A 23984-nucleotide genomic window follows, 5' to 3' on the forward strand; every position below is an offset into this window, starting at 1 on the left:
AGTAACGTGACACAATTCGGTGGCATGTCCGATAACACTAAGGTAGATTGATAACTATTAAAAGATTAACCCTTATCCAAAAGCGCGAATTCTTTTTCATGCGCTGCAAACCCTTTCAATATGCATATTAACCAACTAGCCCAAATAGCCGTTCTTTTTCGGCACATAATAGGCGTGCTGCGGGACCCGTTGTCCACGTGCGTCTTGATGCATTCCCCTTCCTCCTCAAAAGCTCGAAACAACGCGACGCGCAACAAGGTTGTCCCGCCCCTCCGGGCGATTGCCTGATTCCAAATTTCCGCTCACCACTCGTGGTCGACCAACTCGCTGTCCTGTGCACTTAGCGACTTCACGTTTCCCAACCGTTGGCTGCTTTCTTTTTGTTTTCTTTCTTTTCGGTCCTAGAGCACTCCTGCCTCCGGATGTGCCAGTGAGTGACGCATACACGAAGAGCACTGTCTCGCGCATGTTATGCAGATAAGTCCTCGGGCGTGAAATCTCCAAAGCAAGTTAGAGTATTAAAGAAGGCGCTGCTTCACTGGTTCGTCGCAGCACGAGCGCGTGCTCGGTGGCAACGCCCAGAAATTCCGAAGACATGATGAGCGCTGTCTCGAAGCTCGTCCGGAAGGAAGAAAGGAAGCCAAGGAGTGTGGGTGGCTGCGTTCGTGAAAGGACGACCTTGGTTCTTTTTTTTTCTGCTTTTTTATTCGTCCTGCCACGGGCAGTGAGAAGAACCGAGCGATCCTTCTCCGCTCACATTTAGCCATACTTTCTCTGTCAGGTAGGCTCTCCCTCCCATCGTCCACTCACCTTTTGCTCTGGCTTTTCTTCATCGCCGGGCCCTCTCTTTAGGTCCCAGCTCCGCGCCCTCCATCGGAGCTTCCTTTTGCCAGAGCTGAAGTTCACCGGCGGGGAATGCACGCTTTATGCGAAGGAAGTGAGTAGAGAGCGAGGAGGAGAGTGAGTGGAGAACCGTTTGGACTGGATTTTGATGCCTGCTGCCTGCCTCTGGAGCCAGTGAACAGCATGGCATGGGGATGTTTCCTTTGACGCTCCCAGCGAAGAGGAGTCGCCGAGAGGGGTGGGGGTCGAGTCGTGTGGTGGTGGCGGTGGTGGTGGTGGTGTGTGTGGGGGGAGGGAGGGAAGGGAGGTGGTTGAGGGGCGCCCATAATGGTGATCGCCATAATCCACGCGAGTACAATAGCGGAAGCTCGCGCTTTTCTCCTGCTTGTGTGCGACGCCGTGATATCAATGCCGGTTTTCGCCGGCAGCATGTAGGCACCGGGAACAGAGGTCGGACGGTCGGGGTTCTCTCCTTTTTTCTTTTTTTTTCTTTTCTAAGCTCTTCGCCGAATACAGCGAAGCCGTGAGAGTTTTAAAGCTCCGTTTTAGAGGCCCCTACGCGTTTCGCTAATGGCGTGCCATTGTTGCTAGATCGCGCTCAAATATGGCATCGAGTCGTGACCGTATAAGCTACGTCTTCCAGTGACAGCATTACGGCAACGCTGCTCTCATCCTATTGTGCGCCAGACCCTCGTCGGACACCCTTTCTTCGTTGAAGGTAAAATTTAGAGTCGTGCGCCTCAGAAACCAGTATACGGGAAAGGGGAAGCACACGCATCTGGACAATGGTTTCATTCATTACTGGCTTAGTCACGCATCTAAAGCTATTGCCCTCAGCCGAGCATAATTCGTGAGGCTATGAGCATCATAATCGCAAGTTACGAAACGTACCTATAATGCGCGCGTTGTTCACCGACTTAGTCATTTTCTCGACAGAGCGCGCCGGGGAGTGCTGAAGAAAGTACAAGGTTATTAACGTAAACGCGAAATCCCTGGACTTTCACCGGCGCAGCTGCGATTCACGTATAGCGCAAAAATAAGAACACTTAGCCCTAAGGTTATTTTGTCCTAATTCGACGCCTTTCATTTTGTATGCGCTGGACTATTGATTAGGTCGAATTATCCAATGGTCTACTAATGACGGTTGCGAAATAAATAAATGCAAATAACTTTCATTGCTTCAAGTTGTCCACGAAGTACTTCTGTTTTTGCTATTGAAATGTGCATCAACCAACATGTGGTTAAGAGCGCCGACATGTGTACACAGTTTCAGTTTGGCATCAGGAATGAGTAGGTTCAGGGGCGGAATGGGCGTCGGTCACTCTAGGATAAATATAAAACAGCTTCCAAGAAGAGTATAACCTCTTAGACAGCTACAGGCCAAGAGAACCACTAGCGCCGTTTACTGAGTTTAGCGTGCTTTGAGGTTTCATGAGTTTTCTTTACATAGCAAGCTACGCTCTCTCACCTGGAGTGTCCAGTGCATTCAAATTAAACAAATAAGTAGAATAAGCCAAGATCCTGATAGCGGAAGTGGACCGCGTAGGAAAGAAAGAGAAAATGACATACACTTGACCACACAATTCATGAACACTCAGAAACTGCAAATGATTTTGACGCAATAATATAATCTACAGTGTGGTTTTCTTGGAATTCGACGTGATGTAGTTTTGTGGTTGTATAATTATGTTGTCTATTGATTCAATAATAAAGGACGCCACGAGTGCGCAATCAAATAGCGCGAGTTCTCGTCCTGCTTGATGAGCTTAATAATGATAATTGCTGGGGTTTTACATGCCAAAAGCACGATATGATTATGAGGCACACCGCATAGTGAAGGGCTCTGGATAATTTTGACCACATGGCGCCGAACATTCCATACAGACTGGTTCTATGGTTGGATTTCACAGTCCATTTCTCGCTTCACTGCTTCGCGAGTTGGCCTGTTGGTTATTCCATGGCTAGTGCGCTCTAGATATATGAGTGGTTATCAGTGTTCCGTTTATTCACTTGCTAAAAGCGGGCTTGGCTGCATAGAATGCGTATTGCCGCGAATATCTATCGCATGGAGTAGTTAAATATAAGGGCCTAGGTGAAAAAAAAATAATAAAACGTTTGTGGGTAGATGTACAGTTCTCGCACATGTGTTTGAGCTTCGCGTTTCCGTCAGATTGGTATGGCAGTGCACCTGCGAGCCTGCTGAGAAAAAAAAAAAATATATGTAGTGACAAATGAAGGCGACGCCATATACACTATAAAACTGAACGCATGACGTTCCTGTCGCTTAAACGTGATTTCTTTTTTCTCTTTTGTTATGCTTCGTCATTTCTGTCAGAAATATCTATACTGCGTCCGGCTCGTTTTATTGCCTGCAATAGCCGCCCCTCAACCACGTCTGGCGTTTTGTTTCATTTCCTCGCCCTCTCTCTCTCTCTTTTGTTATTGAAAAGCATAAGGTGAATCATAGTTCGTGCGCCTCGCGGTCTACATCCGCTTGAACATTATAGATGAAGCAAAGTCACATGACCGTCCGGTTCAGTCACGTCCGCTTGAAGCGGAGTCATATGACTCGGGAGGCTAGTAGGAATCATATAACGGCCACACGTGATGAGACGTGAACGCGTAAACCGTGTGTCACGCACACAGTGATCTAATCTGTAGTTCTTGTGATGTCATGCTTTGCACGAGTAACTGGTGCCTGCAGCACCGATGAGGCTGTATAGCAGATAGATATAGGAAGTATCAGGAATGTTGTTGCTCATCTCGAAACTTCAGTGACGCCTGTTTACGGCGCAGCAATCGCCCTTATGGTCTCATGTGGACATACCGTACGGTCAATAATATAACTGTTGTGTTTTCACGACTTAAAACCACGATATGATTATGAGAGACGCCGTGGTGGAGGGTTCCGGAAATTTCGACTCCCTTGGGCTTTTTAACGTTAAGCTCATGCTAAATACACGGGCCTCTGGCATTTCGCCTCTATAGAAATGCGGCCGCCACGGCTGGGATTCGATCCCGTGACCTTCGAGTCAGCAGTCCAGTACCATAACCAGTACATCGCCGTAGCGGGTGACCGCAGGGCCAATTATTTTATTTCTAATAGCTATGACGGTTCTGTTTAGCTGAATTTGCCAATGTTTTCATTTCTACTACGCACGGGCTTAGCCAGACATTTTTTCGGGAAGGGAAGGGAAGGGGGGGGGGTAATGTGTCCAGCCACCTTGTATGTAGTCATGATGTTGATCTTGTTTTTATGCAACACAAGCAAAACTACGACAGAGCTCCCATACGTATACAGATATTTCATTTCGTGACGCTCCATCACTACGCAGAGCCAGCTTAGGTGTGATGGTCACTTAGTATTCGACGGCATAAGACTCATGTCAGCCCCTATTCAGCTGTTTTGAAGACAGTGTCCTCTTGGTCCTTTCTCACACACTTTTTGTAACGAGGCAAGATGGCGATAATTTTTGACCGCATTCATTTTTTTCTTGAGCGGAGACTTTATGCAGTCGCATAAGCAAAGCAAGGCGGCTACATTGTTTTGTCAATAATAAATGCAAGTATTTCGCTACAGTACTTTTCTTCTATACATCAACTGACCAATCCCACCTTTCTTTTTTCTGAGGTCTGTCATGCTTTTAAATCCTGCATGAGGCACATTTTAGCGTCTTCTTTTAAGATCATTAAGCATTCTTGTACCATTGATATGGCTCAGTGGGAGCCGAGTCCCAAAATAAAACGTATTTAGAAACCACGGCGGTCACATCTTGGTTCAGACAATGTCGACGGAGTGACCAGCTGTAGTTTAATTTATGACGTCGCTGTATAACGCAGTTTCAAACGCATTTGCGAACTGCTTGCTTGGTGATGTATGTGCCGCATACCCGCCTCTACAGCTTAATGGCTAAGGTGTATACGGCGCTCAGCTCGAGAATGCGGGTTCGTATCCTGCTGGCCATGGCTGCCACCTTTCGATGCGGACGTCACGCGAAAACATCCGTGTGCTTACGTGTAGCTACCATGCTCCCAAAAGCGGCACCAGACTTGAGCATATCAACCGGTACGCGCAATTGATCTGCGATAGGCACGACGTTTTGCTGCAAATATGTATGGCCTATAATGGTGCTGTTGGCCACGCTGAAAGTGTACTTGCCAATATTAAGCCGATGCGGCACAAAGTGAGGATGGTGGATGCGAAAGTACGTGCATTATTTAGCCATACGCCTTTCATTCCGTCAGCACTTGTTAAGCAACCCCAGGCAGCGAAACTTCTTCCGAATAGCGTCAAGATATACGGCATGTCTCAGGATCATATCGTTATTTTGGCGCGTACTATCCCATAATTACATTTTTTTTTTCGTACCCGCCACGGTGTTCTAGTGGTTAGGGTGCTCGACTGCGAATCCGAAGGGCGCGTATCGAATCCCGGCCGCCGCGGCCGCATTTCGATGGTGGCGAAATGCCAGAGGTCCCGTGTGCTTAGATTTAGGTACACGGTGAAGAACACCAGATCGTCAAAAGTTCCGGAGCCCTCCACTGCGGCGTCCCTCATAATCATACCGTGGTTTTGGAACATAGAACCCTAACAATTACTACTATATTTTTTTTGGTCCTCTCCGCGGGACCACGCAACATAGCATGTTGTGCGCGTCACTGGCGCCGCAACGATGCGCGTTCCATTTTCGGCCGACCCGTTGTGCTCAATTCGTGAGGCTGCAGCGCACTGCGGAGCGCCGCTGCATGTGCAGTTTCTCCCATAATTTCTGGCTTACTGCCTGGCCGAGGAGGTTAACGCACTCGCTATGCATGCGCGCAGTGCAGCTGTTTTCGAGTCGACCAGTGCACGGTTGCTCCAGATGGCGGTCGAACCTTCACCACTGCTAATTTCGCCACCTGCCGGCGAAAACGATTAGCCTCGCTCGTTGCCTCGTAAGAGACTTCGCGTTAGGCGAAATGAAGCGTGCGCGAATCCAGAAAAACAACAGAACAGTGTCGGAAAAAGAGAGCTTTTATAACCAGTATTAAGGGATAACAGGTTTTATGTCGGCGCTGTTAGCCGCACCTGCCGGAGCCTCTAAGATGGGAGGGAATGGGGCCTCTTATTGGATACATATTGTTATACATCTATTATTCTTTCATTAGCCCTCCACATCATTATCATCAGCCTGACTACGCCTACTGCAGGACAAGGGCCCACGTTTGGCCAATTAATTATTAAAAGAATAAATAAAACAACATCATAGCCTGTTACTAAAGCAAGGAGTGAAATAAACACAATATTACGCGGTGTTGAAATAGCCATCTTAATAATCTTCAGCTTGAAATGCAGAGGTGAGTTTGCGGTTGATGATGAAGAGGCAGATGGTTCTGTTCATTCTCTTGCCTCTCAATGAAAAGAATAAAAAAAAAGCCTCACCCCAATGTTTTAAACTATCGTTTGATGCGAAGTGTCGATTGTTTAATTCGTTTGAACATTAATGACGAGTGCGTTTTGCTACATAAAGCAATATTACAAACATGGGAAGTTATCTTCACAGAATACACTGTTGAACTAGGGGATGTTTAGGCAAAATGTACAAAGAAAATCAAAGAGTGATCCTTGCTCAGGGAAGCTGTAAATCGTAAGGTGGAGATCTATACCTCGAATACAAAAATTTATGTTAGCAGAGTCTGTCCTAAAGTTTTTAGAAACGACACACCGCAGAGCTCATGGTTGACACCACGTTATACAGGAATAAATAAGTACGAACCTTTTATTGTTAAAAAGAAAGTCCTAGCTGTTAAAAAGTTTATATCGTCGTTAATTGAATGAAAACGCTATCAAGTTCTGTTTTTGTTTGGAATCAAGAATCGATAACGATAGCTTTCTTTCACGTAGCAGAGCCTTTCCTATGAAAGAACCCACAGAAGCGGCCGTGTTTGGTCACATTTGTTGAATTACATGTAATTCTTTCTCTGAGATAATTACCTACGGCGGCCTGTCGTTACCGCTGTCTGACGTCAATGGTAGTTTGTTGCATCCAGTATTGAAAGCAAGCACGGGCATCATCTTCTTTGCTTTCATGTCGTTCTGTGTAACACCCAAAGAAAATGTTCGAGAATCGTCATTTAATAACTGTGAGATGATGGATCGTATGTGATGGCATATCATACTTAAGTAGGCAATGATTATGATTATTGCGCTCTTTTCGTAAAATATCTTTTTCTGTAGCAGAACAGTCACTTGACGGTTGGCGCAAGAATGAGAGAACATGCAAAACCAAAAGACGAGCATAACAACGCCGGCCTAAACGTTCCTGCACCAGCTCGCAGTGACGTCACATATTTTGACAGCGTCGGCTTCGGTCTGCTAAATTATTTAGAGTTGAGGATTCAACCGAATTCTAACGGAAGACAAAAATTTACTTGGCAAGCTTCGGGAACTTTTCTCGAGCCAAACTTGCCCAAATGGGGAAAAATGTTTTGAAACTCGTCACACTGACGCACATACATGGCAGGGATTGCGGCATGAAAGGTGCATCTGGGCCTTACTTTTTGCTACTGGTAATCTTTCCTTTCTATCGAATGCAGGAAAACCGAGTTTGGAAAGAGCGCTTTATAATCAGATTTTGTCTTCTGCTTTTGCATTATTCTACACAAGACATTGTCGGCGTTTCGTCCCTTAGCCTCCCTTATTGTCCAGTTTTCGTGTTTTCTTCATGCTACATGATAACCGCTCGCCAACTATGGCTTTCTGAATCGTCTAAGATCGTCGATTGACTCATGAGCCAGAGACACTGGGCGTTTGAAGGCGTCACAACCATCGCACGGCACTGTTGCCCAGCCCTTATGGGAACATTGGGATGATATACTCTGCAGCGCTGATCCCGCACTTCGGGCCCCTCGCGGTGCATTATCCATTACGTTCGCCTCCACAGTTTCTCGCAATGAAAACCTCTTGGCGAATCCTGCTCCATTGTTACCTCGTGGTCGTCCATTGAGATCGTTTCACGGTCGTCCTCCCTCCCAGTAGCACGCTTGATGTGCCGAATAAGAGCGAGAGGTCTTTGACACCATCCCGACCGCATGGTCTCGCGCATAGAGGCACAAACAATCGTGCAGATAAGCATTCAGGAGCGAAACCTTTCTTTCTTTCGAAATTTTCGCGGCGCTGTTTCCGTATGGAGCTAATGAGAATTTGTTTAATTTTTGTTGACTTCTGGCTGTCCCCTCTATGCACAGTTCCCTCCCTTGGTATCTTTCTATATTTGCTTTACAAGGAGCGGAATATTACTCAAGCGAAATGAACTGGAAAGTGAACTGAGACGTGACATAGGAAGTGAACTGGCGCTTTTTAGAAGCCATTTTGAGTCAACATAAGGGAGAAAAGAAAGCATGCTTAGGGCAAAAATTGAGAAAAATCTATTGATGTACTATTGTATACGAATGTTGTATAAAACTCAATTAGTACGAAATTGCACTAGTACCTTACGTAATTTTGAAAGAAATGTATGGTTTTTAAGAACTATGCAGTATTTAGTAGTATAATAGCAACGCTGGCTGATGTTGTCTGGTGTTGGCTACACATCGATGCAAGAAAATAATACTTTTGTACTACTAAGCCTCCACTTGACTATTCAATGCGTAGTACTCTACAGTAGTTTTTCGAGGGGAAAATCGCCGCGCATTTCATTATTTTATCCATATCCATCAACCAGAAGCTTTTAATTCACTTGTTCTTTGGGCATCCTCTCATTTTCTAGCTAGATAGTCATGCGCGCAGCGAGATTTATTTATCTGAAATGGGTGGGGGAGGGGGGGGGGGTGTTCGACTATCGTTATGTATGGGGATGAAGATGCAGTCACTGGCCAAGTCAAGGTGAAAGCACAGAGACGTTTCGGGACCCTTACCGGTTTCTTGACAACACTTTGAGTGTGATCAAGGAATCCGTACGGGTCCCGAAACGTCTCCGTGTTTTCACCTTGACTCGGTCAGTGGCCGCACCTTCATCCTTATCATGATACCTGATCAGATGAACTTTCGTCGAACTCTTGACTACACCGTTTATGTATATTCGTGCGTGAATTTGCACGTGTGCGTTATTATACACATACAAAATTGAAAAATATTGGGTTGGGTAGTTGAACTCTTCCAACCTCCCCCCTGGCTATGCCAATGTAGACAGTAGTAAAAGAACAATGAATGAATATTTCTATACATGTCTTGTGCGTCGGCGGAGCGTTCTAGAAGGCGGCGGCCCTTACATTGCAACATGCACGCGCGGATGCATGCGGCACCGAGTACGCTGACTGCTTGTACACTGTGTTATTGTTATTTTCTGCATACATGTAGATGTAGTCCCAGGACAAACGCGCATAGAAACGCACAAGGATTATGGCGCATGCGCTGAAGTGCGGCGTGACACCAACCGACACGAAATGCACTCGTGCCTATGCATTTATTCAGGAATGCGCGTCAACTATGGGCTAACGGAACAGCTGGCTGGTAACAGGTCTTTTGTTGACTAGCGGAGCGGTGACCCATGTGTCATCCCTTTTTGTTGCTGGAGCACTCCGGTTCAGATTGCATACCACACCGGGAATATTGACGACGCTACGTAAACATAGCCTCTGGGAGAAGAAAGCATAATAGTTATAAAGAACATGTTTGCCAAGCTGATTCGCAAGTGAAATACTCGCCAGGCTGCCACGAATGACTATGTATCGCATATCCGCCTCGATGTCCCAACATAGTCCCAACATCTGCGCGAAGTTCCACAAGTGCGTCACAGCGGACTGGCCCTATAGAGTTCGTAACTCAACGCAAGCGTGTTGAAACCCACTGCCGACTCGGCGCCGCTGCTGAAGCTGGATTATGTGCGAATTAACTAGAATGTTTTAGCGATAAATGCCTATGTGGAAAAAACATTACTGGAAGTCACTAGCGTCATTTATCGCAAGTGCGTATAGCATAACGGCGGATAGCATAACTCAGTCAGCGCTGTGAAAACGCGCCAAGCGTCTGAAGATGGTTTTTGTATTAAATGTGTTATATTCTGTATAATGAGGCATTTGCCTGTGGCGTACTGATCAGAGAATTAGTATTCGGTATTAGCGGCCCAGAGCTCAACCCCAGCAGTCAGGACATTTTTTTATATCTTTATGTTTATGCGGTGCGCATATGCGCTGATTTGCTCCACTCGTGCGCGCGGGCACGTATGCGTGTCACCGGCAGATACATCGCCCACGTCCGCCGCGGTCGTACAATGGTTACGATGCTCGGCTGCTCACCCGAAGGTTGCGGGTTCGATTCCGGCTGCGGCGGTCGTTATTAAATAGAGGCGGCACGATACAACACCCGTGTACACCAGGCCGAAAATAAGTCCCTATAGATAATTGAAAATGGCCGCCGTCAACCACGCAACCTTTCACCGCTCTGAAGAATATTCGAAAGCGGTTTTGGTTTAGCCTAATATTCGCTGCCTAATCCGCTGTGCTGACTCACAGTAAGAGCCCAGTTACTTGGCTGCACTTCCGTATATCCTTATTTTGGAATGCATTCTGCGACCTCGCGAAGATCTACGCTGCAAGGAAGCTGCAGTCTGCACTCTCGTCCGTGCCCAAAAATGCGGACGTACCTTAGCCTCATTTTCTTTAACGTTTGTGTATTTGTACGTTTGCACGCATGCGGATACGGTTTACAGTTTCTTTGTTCGCCACATCGACCGCCTAACAAACAACCGAGCTCGCATCGGCCCTCGTCCGGGGAGAGCAGGCACGATCTTCGGTACGACGGCCCATCGCCGGCGGCGAGGGGCAGCGTCCGTTGCTCGTTCGGCATGTTTCGACGTTCCGTCGCGCATCCAAATCACCGTGTGCGCCACGGGCGCGTGTCGGTGAGGGGGGATGCCAATTTTACACCTATTCCGAAGCGAAGGCTGCGAGCGGCCCCAACGATGGCGCCTCGCTTGGTGGTCCTCGACTGAGTCATGCTCCCACCGTGGGTACACCGTCGTTCGCTCTTTGTAGTTTTGTCAATTCTTTTTTTCTTATGCTCTCGACGGCGTAGTGCCATCGATCGGTCGGTGTGTTATAGTGTGCTGGTATAGTAGAACCAGCGAGCCCACTGGCAGTCGAGGTGGTCTTGCTAGCGTCGTGACGCTGGGGTCGATCACATTCGCGTGGGCGAACGAAAGAAACCAGGCTCGCGTAACTCGATGCAGACGAGTCCTTTGTTCGTTGTACACATTACTGCAGGGCACTATAATGGCTGTTCGGTCATTTACTCTTCCGCTGCTTGTATCGTTGAATGGAGCTCGGAATGCGTAGCGATGTTGGTAGTGTTTCGTTTTTGTGCACTGAAGAGACACAAAGTAAGATAGGATGGTTGTGTTTCTTTCTTGTACTTCGCGATCGCAGAGACCTGTAATAATGCGGAGCCGTCTTTAATTTGCCAGTTGATTGCTGTAATATTTTTTTCAAATACTTGCTCTATGATTCCTTGCAATTTTTTGTCTTCTTCCACGTACATCTAGGTTGAAATCCGCGATTTGCTCTCATCCTGCGTCATTCTGCAAGACGTTAATGTACATTGCTGTCACATGATACCTTTCCCGGTATGATGTGATAGCACACATTAACTCTTGTGCGAGTTTTTGAAAGCACCGACTTTATTAACTGTCTTCAAAATTCATAGCCGGGGTCACCACACATACCGCATTTTGAGTCAACTCTGCGCGCGCTACAGCCATTTCGCAATTAAAGAAGCCGCAAACATGGGCTAAGCATGCAGGCGGAATGATAATGTTCGCAAACTAGATTCTCGCCGCCAGTGGTAGTGGTATAAAACTTTTGTTTTTCACTATCATAATAATCTTGACAGATTGATGCGACCAATACGCCAAGTGCGACGCGCATTGCGTGACAAAAATGTCTCCAGAAGGAATACGTACGCATAAGCGTCAGTTACAGAGGGTTCGGGTGTGGCACATTGTGAGTGGTACGTCTTGATGCGACGGTACCGTACGACTTCATTATCTCGCAAGATGCCAATTGTAAGCACGGCCAACCCAACTTTATATTTACTTTCATATATCAGATAATTCCTGGTACCTGTGTTCAATACATCCAGGTGGGTCTGCTGTATGTTGTAACGATGATGTTGTTGTGACATCACAATATTAAAATAATTACATAAGGTTTAAGCTGTTGCCTCAAAGATTACTTTACATAAAGGTATGAATATTAATTCTTTGTATCGATTAATAGCATAAACATTTGTGGTTCAGGAGAGTGTTCTTTTTTATTTATGCAGGTTCCTGTCAACAAAGCCCTGTGATATCATACATCAGCAAAGAAATGGTGGTTGGCATAGGAGACACAGTTGACCTGCAGTGTTCCGTGCAGTACGCCGAGGCATACCCTGTAAGTTCTATCCACCGTTCTACGTTCTCGAAAACAACGCTGCTAAGTTGAAGATAACATGCTTGCGTGTATTTTTCTGTACTCTATAACTATATTGGGTAAAACGTTCTAGATTCATCATTTATGAGATCCTGACAGTAAAAGTGAGAATTAGAAACGATCAAAAGTACCACCATAATAATCTTGTTGATTGAAGATGCCATATGGTCAGAGGCGTCGTCTCTGGGGGTAGGGTGGAGGAAGTGCTCCACCCCCAGAACACGCCGACGGAGTAGCCCCTCTCCCCCTGTCCCCTCCCACACACAAGCCCCCGTGCTTCATACCCTAGCAGCCTTAATTAGCGGCGGCGTCTTGCGCTAAACAGGTAGTATAATCCTGAAATGGACTTTGCAAAAAACTCCAAACTTTCATCAACACAATTTGAAATATTGATTTTTTATATGTCTACCTATGCACAGCAAGTCCCGTTAAACTCAACCCCCCTCTCCCCTCCGGTCCGCGCCGCGTGTGTCGCTACTCGAACATCAAGTCAACTATTCCAGGCAGTGGCACCGATGGTTATGATCTCTGTTTTTTTCAAAGTGATGTGATGAGTAATTCAATTGCCTTGTTGAATAGTGAATGTGGGTCTACTGACTATGATTTACACACCATTCCTTCATTTTAAACAGTACTTTATCAGTGTTCTCCTAATCAATGAAATATAAGTGTATATAGTCATTGAGACAACATACTTTGGTTTTTGCAGATAATCTGGGTAAAGATCAATGAACGTGATCCCAGCAACAATCTGTTTATATCATCTGGGAGCAAGGCCATCGTTCCAGATCAGAGGTTCTCCATTCGGCATGACGAAGGTAGCAACACATACACATTGCAGATCACCAAGCTACAGGAAACAGACTCTGGCCTCTACCAGTGTCAGATTATCCTGGGACCCACGAGCAAGCTCAGCTCAAATGTCTACGTCCATGTCAGAGGTAATGTCTTATACAATGTAGAAATTTGTGCATAACTATTTGAAGTACCAGTGGTACCGAACAGATATCTCAAGTAAAACTAGTTGCATGTATCATAGCATGAAGGTACCAGATATATGAGTCTTTCCATGAGCAAGGGTGGGGTAGCAAGGGTGTCAAAGCACTGACGGTGCTTTGACTTCGCATAACAGGCTCAGTGCTACAATTAGATTGATTCACCAGGTGATATGCTGGAAGGTCTCTTTGGCTAAAAGATCTGTGTTGTTGCCATAAAAAGACAATTAAACATACGCCGACAGGCACATTAGACAAAACCCTGCGCTACAGCAGGGACGAACAATAGTTATTCACTTCACACTTATGACAATAAAAACAGCTGCAACAGCACAGCAACCAGCAGTGGAATCGCTTATGCTCTTCCCTCTAGGCTCTAATGAGTGCTATTATATCTTATGCCTGAGCAGCAACAAATGTGATGTAAATGACAACTATTTTCAAATCAAATAGAAACCATGTAGCATAATACAAATGCAAATCATGTGCGTGAAATGCTTTGCAAATGAAGCTACTACAGCAGCCATCATCTCATTCACTTTGACATTTATGCAAGATTAGGCTTGAGAGTGTTAGCACACGCCTGCCACTTGGTGCCTTATGTGCAAATGCATTGACATCCCTTTTAACCCAGCTAGATGTCACGTAGCACATTGGGATTGGCTCTCACTTATGAAAGGTTCTTTTAGCACACTTACGTTTCATTCTTCCTCGATGCATCTACAGACACATAAAACAACATTTTCCACTGCTCCTTACGGATTCATTGTCCATTGTCATCATTTCGTTGAAAGTAAAAAAATATATCACTTTATTTTCGCACCTATGCTGCACGTCAGCATGCTGGGGATTTGGCTCTGAGTTATCACACAGCCTCAATCCACTACAAGTGAACGTTCCAGCAGGGTCTGGGTAGGATATGCACAATCATTCCTTGGAATTAGAGGTTTTCAGCAATGCTACTCGTCCAGTGAAAGACGTACATGAAACATGTGGCAAAGTTCTAAATGCAAAAATATGAGACCTTCCTTCGGGAATAGCATTTTGGAGTAGTGACAACATCAGTGACTGCCTTGCTCATGATGTGTACACAGATGTTACCAATGACTTTTTGTTGCTCAAAATAACTTTGTGGTTTTTAAATTTACATTTACTGTCTTTCCTTCCTTTACAGTGCCTCCAATTATCTCGGACAACAGCACAAGGTCTGTGATAGCTAGCACAGGCCAGAACATCACCCTGGAGTGCTATGCCACGGGTCACCCGACGCCGCACATATCCTGGCGTCGGGAGAACAATGACCTGCTGCCCACAGGTGGTGCTGTCTATCGGGGAAACATCCTCAGCATTTTCAGTGTCAGCAAGAACGACCGCGGAACATACTACTGCATCGCTGACAATGGTGTTGGCAATGGGGCTCGAAGGAACATTGGTGTTGAAGTGGAATGTAAGTGTCTTTTGCTTTCTCACTCCTCACTGTTGCTCAACTTTCGCATTAAGATTAAAGCAAGCTTCAATGCTGCTATGTATTTAGTGCAGCATTCACTCGATAAAATACATCAAATTAGATTTGCAAAGGGATTGCTGCCTAAATGGCAGAGACAGAGAGCTCACAATAGATGCTGTGTATGATGCTTGGACACTTGTGCCGCTTACCAACAAGCAGCACTTGCTTTACCCTTTTCTAACCGTTAGATTGTATAATACTACAGATTTTTGCATGTAGAGATTAAAACAAAAATATTGTGTTGTTACCTGTCACATTACAACGTATTGAAGGTGCTTGCATAGTGTCATATTAGAAGTGTCGCTATTATTTTGCAATGCCGGCTCTTCTTTCAGCCCTGCGTACATATTAATCTATGAGAACCTACATAAGTAATAAATGAATAGAGACAAAGACAGAGAGAGCTGCTGTGTACTAGTACTGTGGTCGCACTTCTTGAATTGGGCTAAATGACACACAACCAAGGCTATGCTGTGACAACCAGAGGGTGGTAAATATAGGTCAAAATGTATTTCACTTGTGGCTTATCATACCTCGAACAAAGAGTTACTTTTATCACATAGCTACTAGGTTTCCAGCAAATATTGGGGCTTTTTCATCAAGAGCTCTCTAGGCAGGGACACATTTTGTATTGCTGAACTTATGAAAAAAAGTATGAGGCCAACTCCTCAACAGAACTGGCACGAAAGATTGTAACACCTGCCTCCTCTATCAGTTAGCCACAGACAAAAAGACTTTTTGGGAAAACATGCTTACCTGTGCACCAGCCCGCAACCAGGAACTTTTTTCGGGGGGTGGAGGCCACTTGCTGAAAGCCTTGACTATAGAGAAAAACACCCATTTTCATGATCTATTTTCGACAAAGCACCATGTGTAATCAAACTTCCGGGAGGGGGCTGGGCACCCCCCCCCCCCTGGCTACGGGCCTGCTGTGCACTCAAACTGAAGGAGTGAACGAAGTGATTCGGAAGATAAAACTTGGTAGGTTGTCATGGTATGCCTTGTCAACCCAGGTGAGCCTGTTTTCCTGAGATATAGAAGTTTTGTACTTATTGTCAGTCCTGCCAATATATGACATTCTTTTTAATCAATCCATTAATCAATTCTATTCATTTCCAGAGTGCGCATTCATAATTATTCGCCTGATAGTGAAGTCATGTGCTTGTGTTTTTTTTTTTCTTCATTCACACAGTTGCACCGGTTGTCTCAGTGGACCGCCCTCGCTACGGCCAGGCACTTCAAAATCCCATGGACCTGTTGTGTCACATCGAAGCCTTTCCGTCACCGTCCATTGTGTGGCTCAAGGATGGTTACCAGCTCAACGACAATCAGTACTACCAGATCTCTATCTTCTCAACGGCCGATGAGTTCACCGACTCCACTCTGCGTATCATTGCCATTGAGAAGAAGCAGTACGGAAACTACACATGCAAGGCACTTAACAAGTTGGGCTCTGATGAAAAGATCATTGAGTTATACGGTGAGTATGATTTGTCACAAGCTATGTGTATATGCACACCCTCAGTAACAGTGCACACAGTGGTATCACACAGCAGGTACTACTAAGTCTATTAAACCCCTGACTAAGGCCTAGTTAGGGGTTTAAGTCCTCCTTTTGCCTTACCTCACGGGCAAACCCGGTATGTGTTATGCCCAAATAAAGTTTACTTACTTACTTAAAAAAGTGGATAGTAAATATGTAATGTTAATTCAGAACGCTCATGGAACCAACTTATATAAAGGGAAAACAATTTATACAAGAAGGAATGCCCATCTTGTCCCCAGGATTGCTACCTGCGCCTGATTTTCCATTCGAGCTTGAAAGTACCAAGAATGCGTTCTTCAATAGAAGCAATACTATTTAGATTTTGCAGAGAGTAAGGTTAAAACTCAGACACCTACAGCAACCTTCGCTTGAATACCATGTGTTTCCTTTTTTAGCAAATGCAATTCTGCAGTAGGTTTACCTCGCAGGCACAGCGATCCTTCTGTGTAACCTAAATAGTTTGTGTAAGTTATGTATGCTAGCTTCTTTTATGCAGTTGTATAACCTAATTACAGACATTTCTGGGAATTATAATGTCCTATTCTAAAGTAAACAATTTCAGGCTGCGGATGTCTCGGTATGTTTCGTTAATGTCGCACGTTATTTTTAATGATGAAAGTACAAGCTTGCTAAAATGAGTAACAGTCACTTTCAAATAAAGAGAATGCGGATGTGAACGTAGAAAACGAGATTTTATACAATGCCTCACGTGAGAGAAAATAAAGCACGGTGCTTATAGTTGTTCCTTCCTCTATTGTGGCTTGAAACTATAAAAATTAAGACAGACAGGAATGGATAGGAAAATAACAAGTACACCAGAAAAGCCATATAGTATGCCTGCGTAAGATCACATTAAAAACGTGTTCTTTTCTTCACACGTGGTGTGAATATCTGTTGTTATACCACTGCACTTACAAATGGAGTGAAATGTGGCCAATGTATTGCTTGCAATTTGGGCTTCGTAAATATTTCTCAATGTTTTTGTACTTTTTTGTCATTTACAGAAACCGTGAACGTGATCTGCCCTCCAGCGTGCGACAAATCGTACCAGTCCGGTTCCTCCCATCTGCAGAGCTCTTTCGCTTGCTTCTTGGTGATGCTTTCAATGATACTTGCCATTACCATGAAGAATCATTGAGCCCCACGACCTTATAATGCTACTTTTGTGAAGAAAAAAATGAGCCAGGTTATGAACAAGAACGTGTAGTATTCTTAAAAGTCCACGCAAGACCTTCTTCAAATGATGCCCAGAAAGGAAAAGCAAGAATAGAACACTTTTTTATTTGAAGTATAAGTGTACAGAAAAGTTTTGAAGAAGTTACTGCCCAGTTACTGTTATGCTGACCCAGATGTATAACAGGAACATCGCTCATTATTTTTCTACGTTTTTACCTACTTAACTCGGATGTAAGCCTGTTACGTGCCTTGTGACCACAGATGTTGCCTGTGGCTAATCAATGTTTCCAAGAAGCAGGAACACTCTTGGCTACTGGGTAGAGGCATAGCGTGCTAAGCACTCAACCAAATGGTTAAGAATTGTGTGCCATAAACAGTTGATTAGCCGATAATGAATTTTCAAAAATTTTCAGAAATTTGCCAAGTATTTCTCCCCACTTGCCCCATTCGCTGGACTATTAATGTTCATGGTCTAAATGATGGTGAATTGTTGGCTGCATATTCTCAAGCTTGTCTCTTGGGCATGTTTTCATTATGAAATAATGCTTATGTTTTCCATGTCGTATGATGCCAGCCAACTGCACTTGTACACCGCCATTGAATAGGCAACCACCACTCATAGCAGAATAGCTAGTTCAAAAAAATCAAAATAATACACAAAGACTCACTTAAGGATTCAACACTGAAAGCATGTCATGGAGTACTTTTGGAAGTGAGCTTAGAGATCATTATCGCAAAGAAACAGTGCTTAAATTATCATAGTTTATCTCTCATGTTTCTTACTTTCCAAATGGCCTAATGGAAGGCGTTCGTGTAAGTGTTTACAAACTTACAAAATTATGATTAATGAAAAATATGTCAATATAAAATGATGTTCAATCATTTTGTATAATGCAGCTTTCTCAGGAAAAAGTAAATGATCGCAACGTGCTTTTGCACAATGAACATTTTTTTAATTGCTTGAATAGCTGTGATACAAAGCATTCCACGTTTTCTGATTTACCATTGCGAAACTTTCAACACTGCCCTTCTTGGAAATACCCAGTGTGAAACAAGAAACTGATGTATAACTGATAACCTGTGTCAAATTATCTGCTTTCTAGTACTTCAGCATTAAAACAAGAGATAGCTGAGCTAGTTGGTAAGTATTAATGTTAGAGAGACAGAGCGTGCGAGCAAGGACACAAGAGAGAAGTCAAGACACGACAAACGCCGCGGTGTCTAGACTTCTCTCTTGTGTCCGTGTTTGCATGCCCTGTCTCTTTAACATGAATACTTCATCATGTTTTGTGGAGTGTCATTTAGTAGGAGAAACTGTCTTCAGAATGCTTCACTTTATACTGGAGTGTGAAATCGGCATCAGTGTATCAAGAAAAAAATGTCTGGGAAAATAATTGATCAGTGCAACTTATCCACTTCATTTGCCTTTTGGGCTAAAACGCTGCAGCTGTATTATAAAATTGTGAACTAGCATTATTTACAGAGACCTTTCAACTTTGTAAATGTCTGTTTCAAATAACCTTGATATTGTAACTGAACGTGCACCTCGTTCATCCATCAAGGAATTTAATGTTTACTTATTCTGTACCATACCAGTCCTCCCTGCCAGCAATTGTATCTGTTCAGTGACAATTTCTCTTAGAGCAGCCATATGTATAGTTTCTTATCTTTTCTGTGAGCATGCTTGCAAAATGTGTGCATGATATTTTCTGAAATCTTTGATGTACATAAGATGTTGTCTTTTGTTTCTGTTTTCACATTACTAATCAGGTGAAATAGCTTTGTAGGTGAGATTAAAGCATTAAAATTCTGCATACATTTTTTGTCTATGAACGTTCTGTGTAGATCGAAAAAGCTCCGACGCTGTGTGTTTTTATTCCAATAGGTCAGATGGAACATACAAAAGAACGTTCACAAGCACTCATATACAAACACACACACACCAAAAGTCTGGTTCTGTCTTTATCACCACTGGTCTTTCCCATTAGATTTTTATTACTTCTGTAAAACGTGTAGGGGTGGGCAAACAGCAGTTATGTAAACCTAGCTAATTAAATATAGATTGGATAGTAACAAAGTGAATCAAATCAGATGGAATATTGTTTATATTTAAAAGTTTCCAAAAAGTCCATGTTGTTTTCTCTAGTAATATCAACAACGATTATACCCTAATATTGTCTAGTTTTTCTAGTTTTTGTCTGTTGTTTATTACAAGTCTAAATGGAGCATTCTGAACAAATAGGCAGTTTGTTTTTGAAAATTCTAGTGGTTCATGACTGGAAGAAAAATGCTGGCACTTGGAACGACGGCTAACATGTTCTGTGACGCAAGTTCGCATGCTTTAAACCTATCGCTATGTTTACCAGGATGAAATTTCTCCAAACGCGTGCCCCACTTTTACGTTTGAATGTGTTGGCTAGAAGGTTTGAACATGAGAAATATATTTGCATTGCCAGTACCGACTCTTAAGGGCCTATAAAATAGGAGATATTATTCTGCAATTTCTATATATCTTTAATTTCCTACATAAAAAGGTGTAATTTTGAAGAAGGGTGAGCATGAAGCGATGAACTTGTATTGATAAAACACGTTGTGTTTTGCAGAGACTGTTGGCTGCCCTGAATGCTTGTGCAGCCAGCACAGATTTGTATGACATCTAAAACTGAGCGAAATGGGACATAGAAGCCTGGTAGATGGAATGGGTTAGCCAGAGATATTCAATCCAAAAGCTCTTTTATAAGCATATCTTTAGTTGCTGTATGGACGCGAACTTCCTGCGTATACGTTTTTTACTACCAGATATTGGTCACCAGTGCCAGTACACATTGGAATATTATATTTTGTGGACATGAATATTGCAGAAGATGGAACATTGTTTGAAATTTACCATGTTCTGCTGATGGTGGCTAAACATTGAAGAGTTGCAGCAACTGCTTTATGTTTCCATGCTGCATCTTTATGCAAATCTTTCTTCTTGACTTGTTATAAAGCTTATCATTGCAAGAGATGGCAAGCTGATTAGTTTCAAGCGTGAGATATTAAAGGGACACTAAAGAGCAAAACGATTTTTCTCGCATTAGTAAAGTAGTCTTCCACGATACCAAAAACACCACGCTTTCTGCGCGAAGACGCTTAATAAGCGAGAAAACGCTCAAAAAGAAAATACAGGTGGCGACGCCACCTGGGAATTCCCGCACTATTTGCCGTGACGTCGCATATTTTTGACGGCGCCTGCTTGGGCCTACGTAGTTCCTAATCGGTTAAATCGAAGTACACTGTCCTCTGAGGGGGCCAGAGACTTGACATAACGAGTTTTTGTAAATTTCGTCGAGTCAGTGGCGCCAAAATACGTTGAAGTCATTTACGTCACGAATTACAAAGTTCGGCGCGAAATTTAAAAATTAAACTTTAAACTTGGTTTTCTCCTCTAATAATAAAACTATGGTGGTGAAATAAACTACACAAGAGTTCGCTGAGCACACTTCATCAATCTAAACTAATTCATTGTTTCTCTTTAGTGTTCCTTTAAATCTCACAGAACAGGATGCACAGGTTGTGTATATATATTCTAGAGCGTCTCGAGAATCATTACTAATCTGGTTTTTTTTCGTTCTTGAAATATAGAAATTGGTACGCATCATCTCTCCATACTTTGCTAATAGCAGTGACAATTAACAGACATTCTTACTTGTATTGCTTACAAAGAAGAAATTTCTGAAAGTGCATGTTTTTATTTATGCCGAAAATTTGTACTGTTCGCATGAGTCACCATGGCTCCAAGTTACCCAGTCGTCTTTATTTGATTTTCTAGATATGTATAACCTTGAGAATCTCATTTTCGCATGCTGTATATACACATCAGCGTGGTACCAGAGGTGCCATATTTCATTCATGTATACATTACAATGTGTAGCAATGGTGAAATTGTTCGCTGTGTAGAGGAGTCTGCCATATGGGTTTTACATGTGAAGCAAAGCACACTAGAATGGAAGACCATTGACAACACAATCTTTAGTCGATTCGTTTGAACATCTCCAAAATTAAAGTGAGATACTTGTGCTTCAGTTTACCTGAAAGCTTATCCTGATAAAAGATGGCATTTCCTTATAACACCACCAGAGCCATCTACTTTAACCAGTAGAAATGGAAAATTGGGGCCAAGGAGACACTGCCTTCACAGCGCCAGGTTCTCCAATTTCATGGCACTAGCCTGTCATCCCGCATATTGTGTTTCATGGAGCGTATAAGATATACTTGTGAAAAGGGTGGTAATTTGCAAGTATACCGCAGGACTTGGTGAGTTTGGGGACAAGGAACACTCAGCACGAAATTCTTTTGTTTGGTGAAGTATTACATAGTGGGTATTTGGACTGTATGGCAGCTATGTATTTCGAATGTTCAGTAAAAGAGGTAGGGGATGGAAAGGCAGAGTAGTTTACTAGACTTCGTTCAGTTTTATGCCCTACTTGTGAGAAGGCGTTGTGGAAGAGCGTAGACACAGTTGCACAGTGTCGTTGAGGCTCCTAAGATCTTGAGGAGGAGGGAGTTTGCAGAAGGATGTGCCCTCCTCTGATAATCGACTGCGTGCTCACAGGTGCGTTCAGTTCGGTGTGTAACTTGCCTCCTTTACCCAATATTATAACAACATTACAGTCTTCTTATGTGTTGTGAAACTTCATTGTGAGAGCCCAAGGCTGCTCTCCTCAAGCACTGCAGATAAACTGGTCAGTGATCAACTGCTTGTACTTTCTGACAACAAGCTGTGCAACGCATATATTTTTGTACTGTCTGAACTGATGTCCAAGACGACCGCAGTGCGGTTTTGACATGAGTGTGTGACATTTTGTTTCACTTCGAATAAAGCGTTTTAAATTTCATTTTCAGTCCCTTCTTTGAGAAATGCAAGTTTCTGAATATGAAATCTTGCTGAAATTATTTTAGGCTACCACAACTGCTGAATGTCAATAAGTATCGTATAAAGATTCCAAATTGGGCAATTAATAATGGTCCATCTTCAACTGCACCATTCTTTAGTGGTACAAGCAAGCACAGCACATGTGCTGTGCATTTTTTATTGTCCCTTGAGAAGTGATGCTGCCTAACATGTACTGAAACTTCTAGTTACGTTCTTTCAGGATACTTCAGGAATTGCCATATAGCTGCCGTGCTAACGTTGTTTAATAATCTAAAGAAACCATGTAAACGTATGATACATGAGAATGCCTTAGTGTTGTGATATGTCCATCAGCCCTCTAGTGGCGTCATAGATGTTAAGCATCACTTACACAGTACTGGTTGTCTGCGTACTATTACAAAGAAGGGACATTTTATTGAAGCTTTGACACGACTACGCAACATTTATAACCATTCCCTACACATAAAACTGCAAAGACAATTGTTTTAAAATTTCGTACTGATGTCATAGGCGCACCTAGGCAAGAGGGATCAAACTTTCGCCTCCCCCCCTCCCCCTCATGCGAGGGTCGAACCGTAAGCTGGAACATTAAGGGGAAAAAAACGGGGTTGTCGTTCAGAACCCCGCGAAGTGGACTATATTTAAACTCGATAAACAGGTGACCATGTGTGTTATCGTTACCGAACAAAGAAACACTTCAAGAACTTGCGGCTATTTCTTCCCTCTAACCTGCCCTCTTTCTCTTAATTTTCTTAATATTTCAGAATTCACACAATATCCTGTGCAAAGACAATATACCTTTCGGCAAAACTGACTCATCAATACTTTTTTTTAAAGAAGTTTTATTGCAACCTTGGCCGGTTCCTCGTCAATAACGACTATTCTCGAGGTTTTGATCAGATTTTCGCACGAGAAAGGGCATAATAGACGACTTTGAAGAGCCTTTTGTAATAAAATTTACACTTCCTCTCTCGCAAACTCTCTTTACACCCACTCCCTTTTCTCAACGCTGATTAGCCGGTCAAAACATTGATGCACGCCGACCTACCAGCATTTCTACTCCAATAAATATATCTGGTCCGCATACCAAGGTATATGTAAACTGGTAGCGTAACTTCCGTAGAAGCCCACGTGTCAAGCCGGTGGGGGGGGGGGGGGGGGGGGGAGTGGTTCTTATAAAATTTGGGATATGAAGATAAAAGTGTACCCCACAACTGTCTCTCTAGATGAGGACACCTCAGCAGTAGTGCACAGCGGAAGGGAGTGGGAATGAAAGAAAGAGTAAGAGAAATGGGAGGGATATAAAAATAAAAAAAATAAAAATACATGCATGTATATAAATATACACACATATATTATGGGGTAGCGTTCTGCTCCCGTGATGAAGGGGAAAGGAAAAAGCGGGAAGGAGGCCGGCAAGGAGAAAGGATTTAAATAAACATCTTGTGCGAAACCAGCGGACAGAAGAGAGTTAACGCCGAAGGGTGTTGCGTAAACGGTCCGTGAGGAGCGTAGGGTTAGGCGCGTATAGCGCTTGCTGAAACAGCACTTGCA

General features: G+C 43.6%; 1 protein-coding gene across 1 annotated transcript in view; it reads left to right on the forward strand.

Moving 5' to 3' along the window:
* LOC119393525 (lachesin) overlaps positions 1-22382 on the forward strand; it is a 41920-nt gene extending 19538 nt beyond the window's left edge. The window contains exons 2-6 of the mRNA XM_037660591.2: positions 12143-12252; positions 13001-13232; positions 14461-14733; positions 15986-16273; positions 17344-22382. Coding sequence (XP_037516519.1) covers positions 12143-12252; positions 13001-13232; positions 14461-14733; positions 15986-16273; positions 17344-17477 — 1037 coding nt within the window. The 3' untranslated portion in view covers positions 17478-22382. The remainder of the gene's footprint in view (positions 1-12142; positions 12253-13000; positions 13233-14460; positions 14734-15985; positions 16274-17343) is intronic.
* The last annotated feature ends 1602 nt before the right edge of the window (positions 22383-23984 follow it).

The sequence above is a fragment of the Rhipicephalus sanguineus genome, chromosome 5, assembly GCF_013339695.2.
Source record: "Rhipicephalus sanguineus isolate Rsan-2018 chromosome 5, BIME_Rsan_1.4, whole genome shotgun sequence".
In the NCBI taxonomy this organism is placed as follows: Eukaryota; Metazoa; Arthropoda; class Arachnida; order Ixodida; family Ixodidae; genus Rhipicephalus; species Rhipicephalus sanguineus.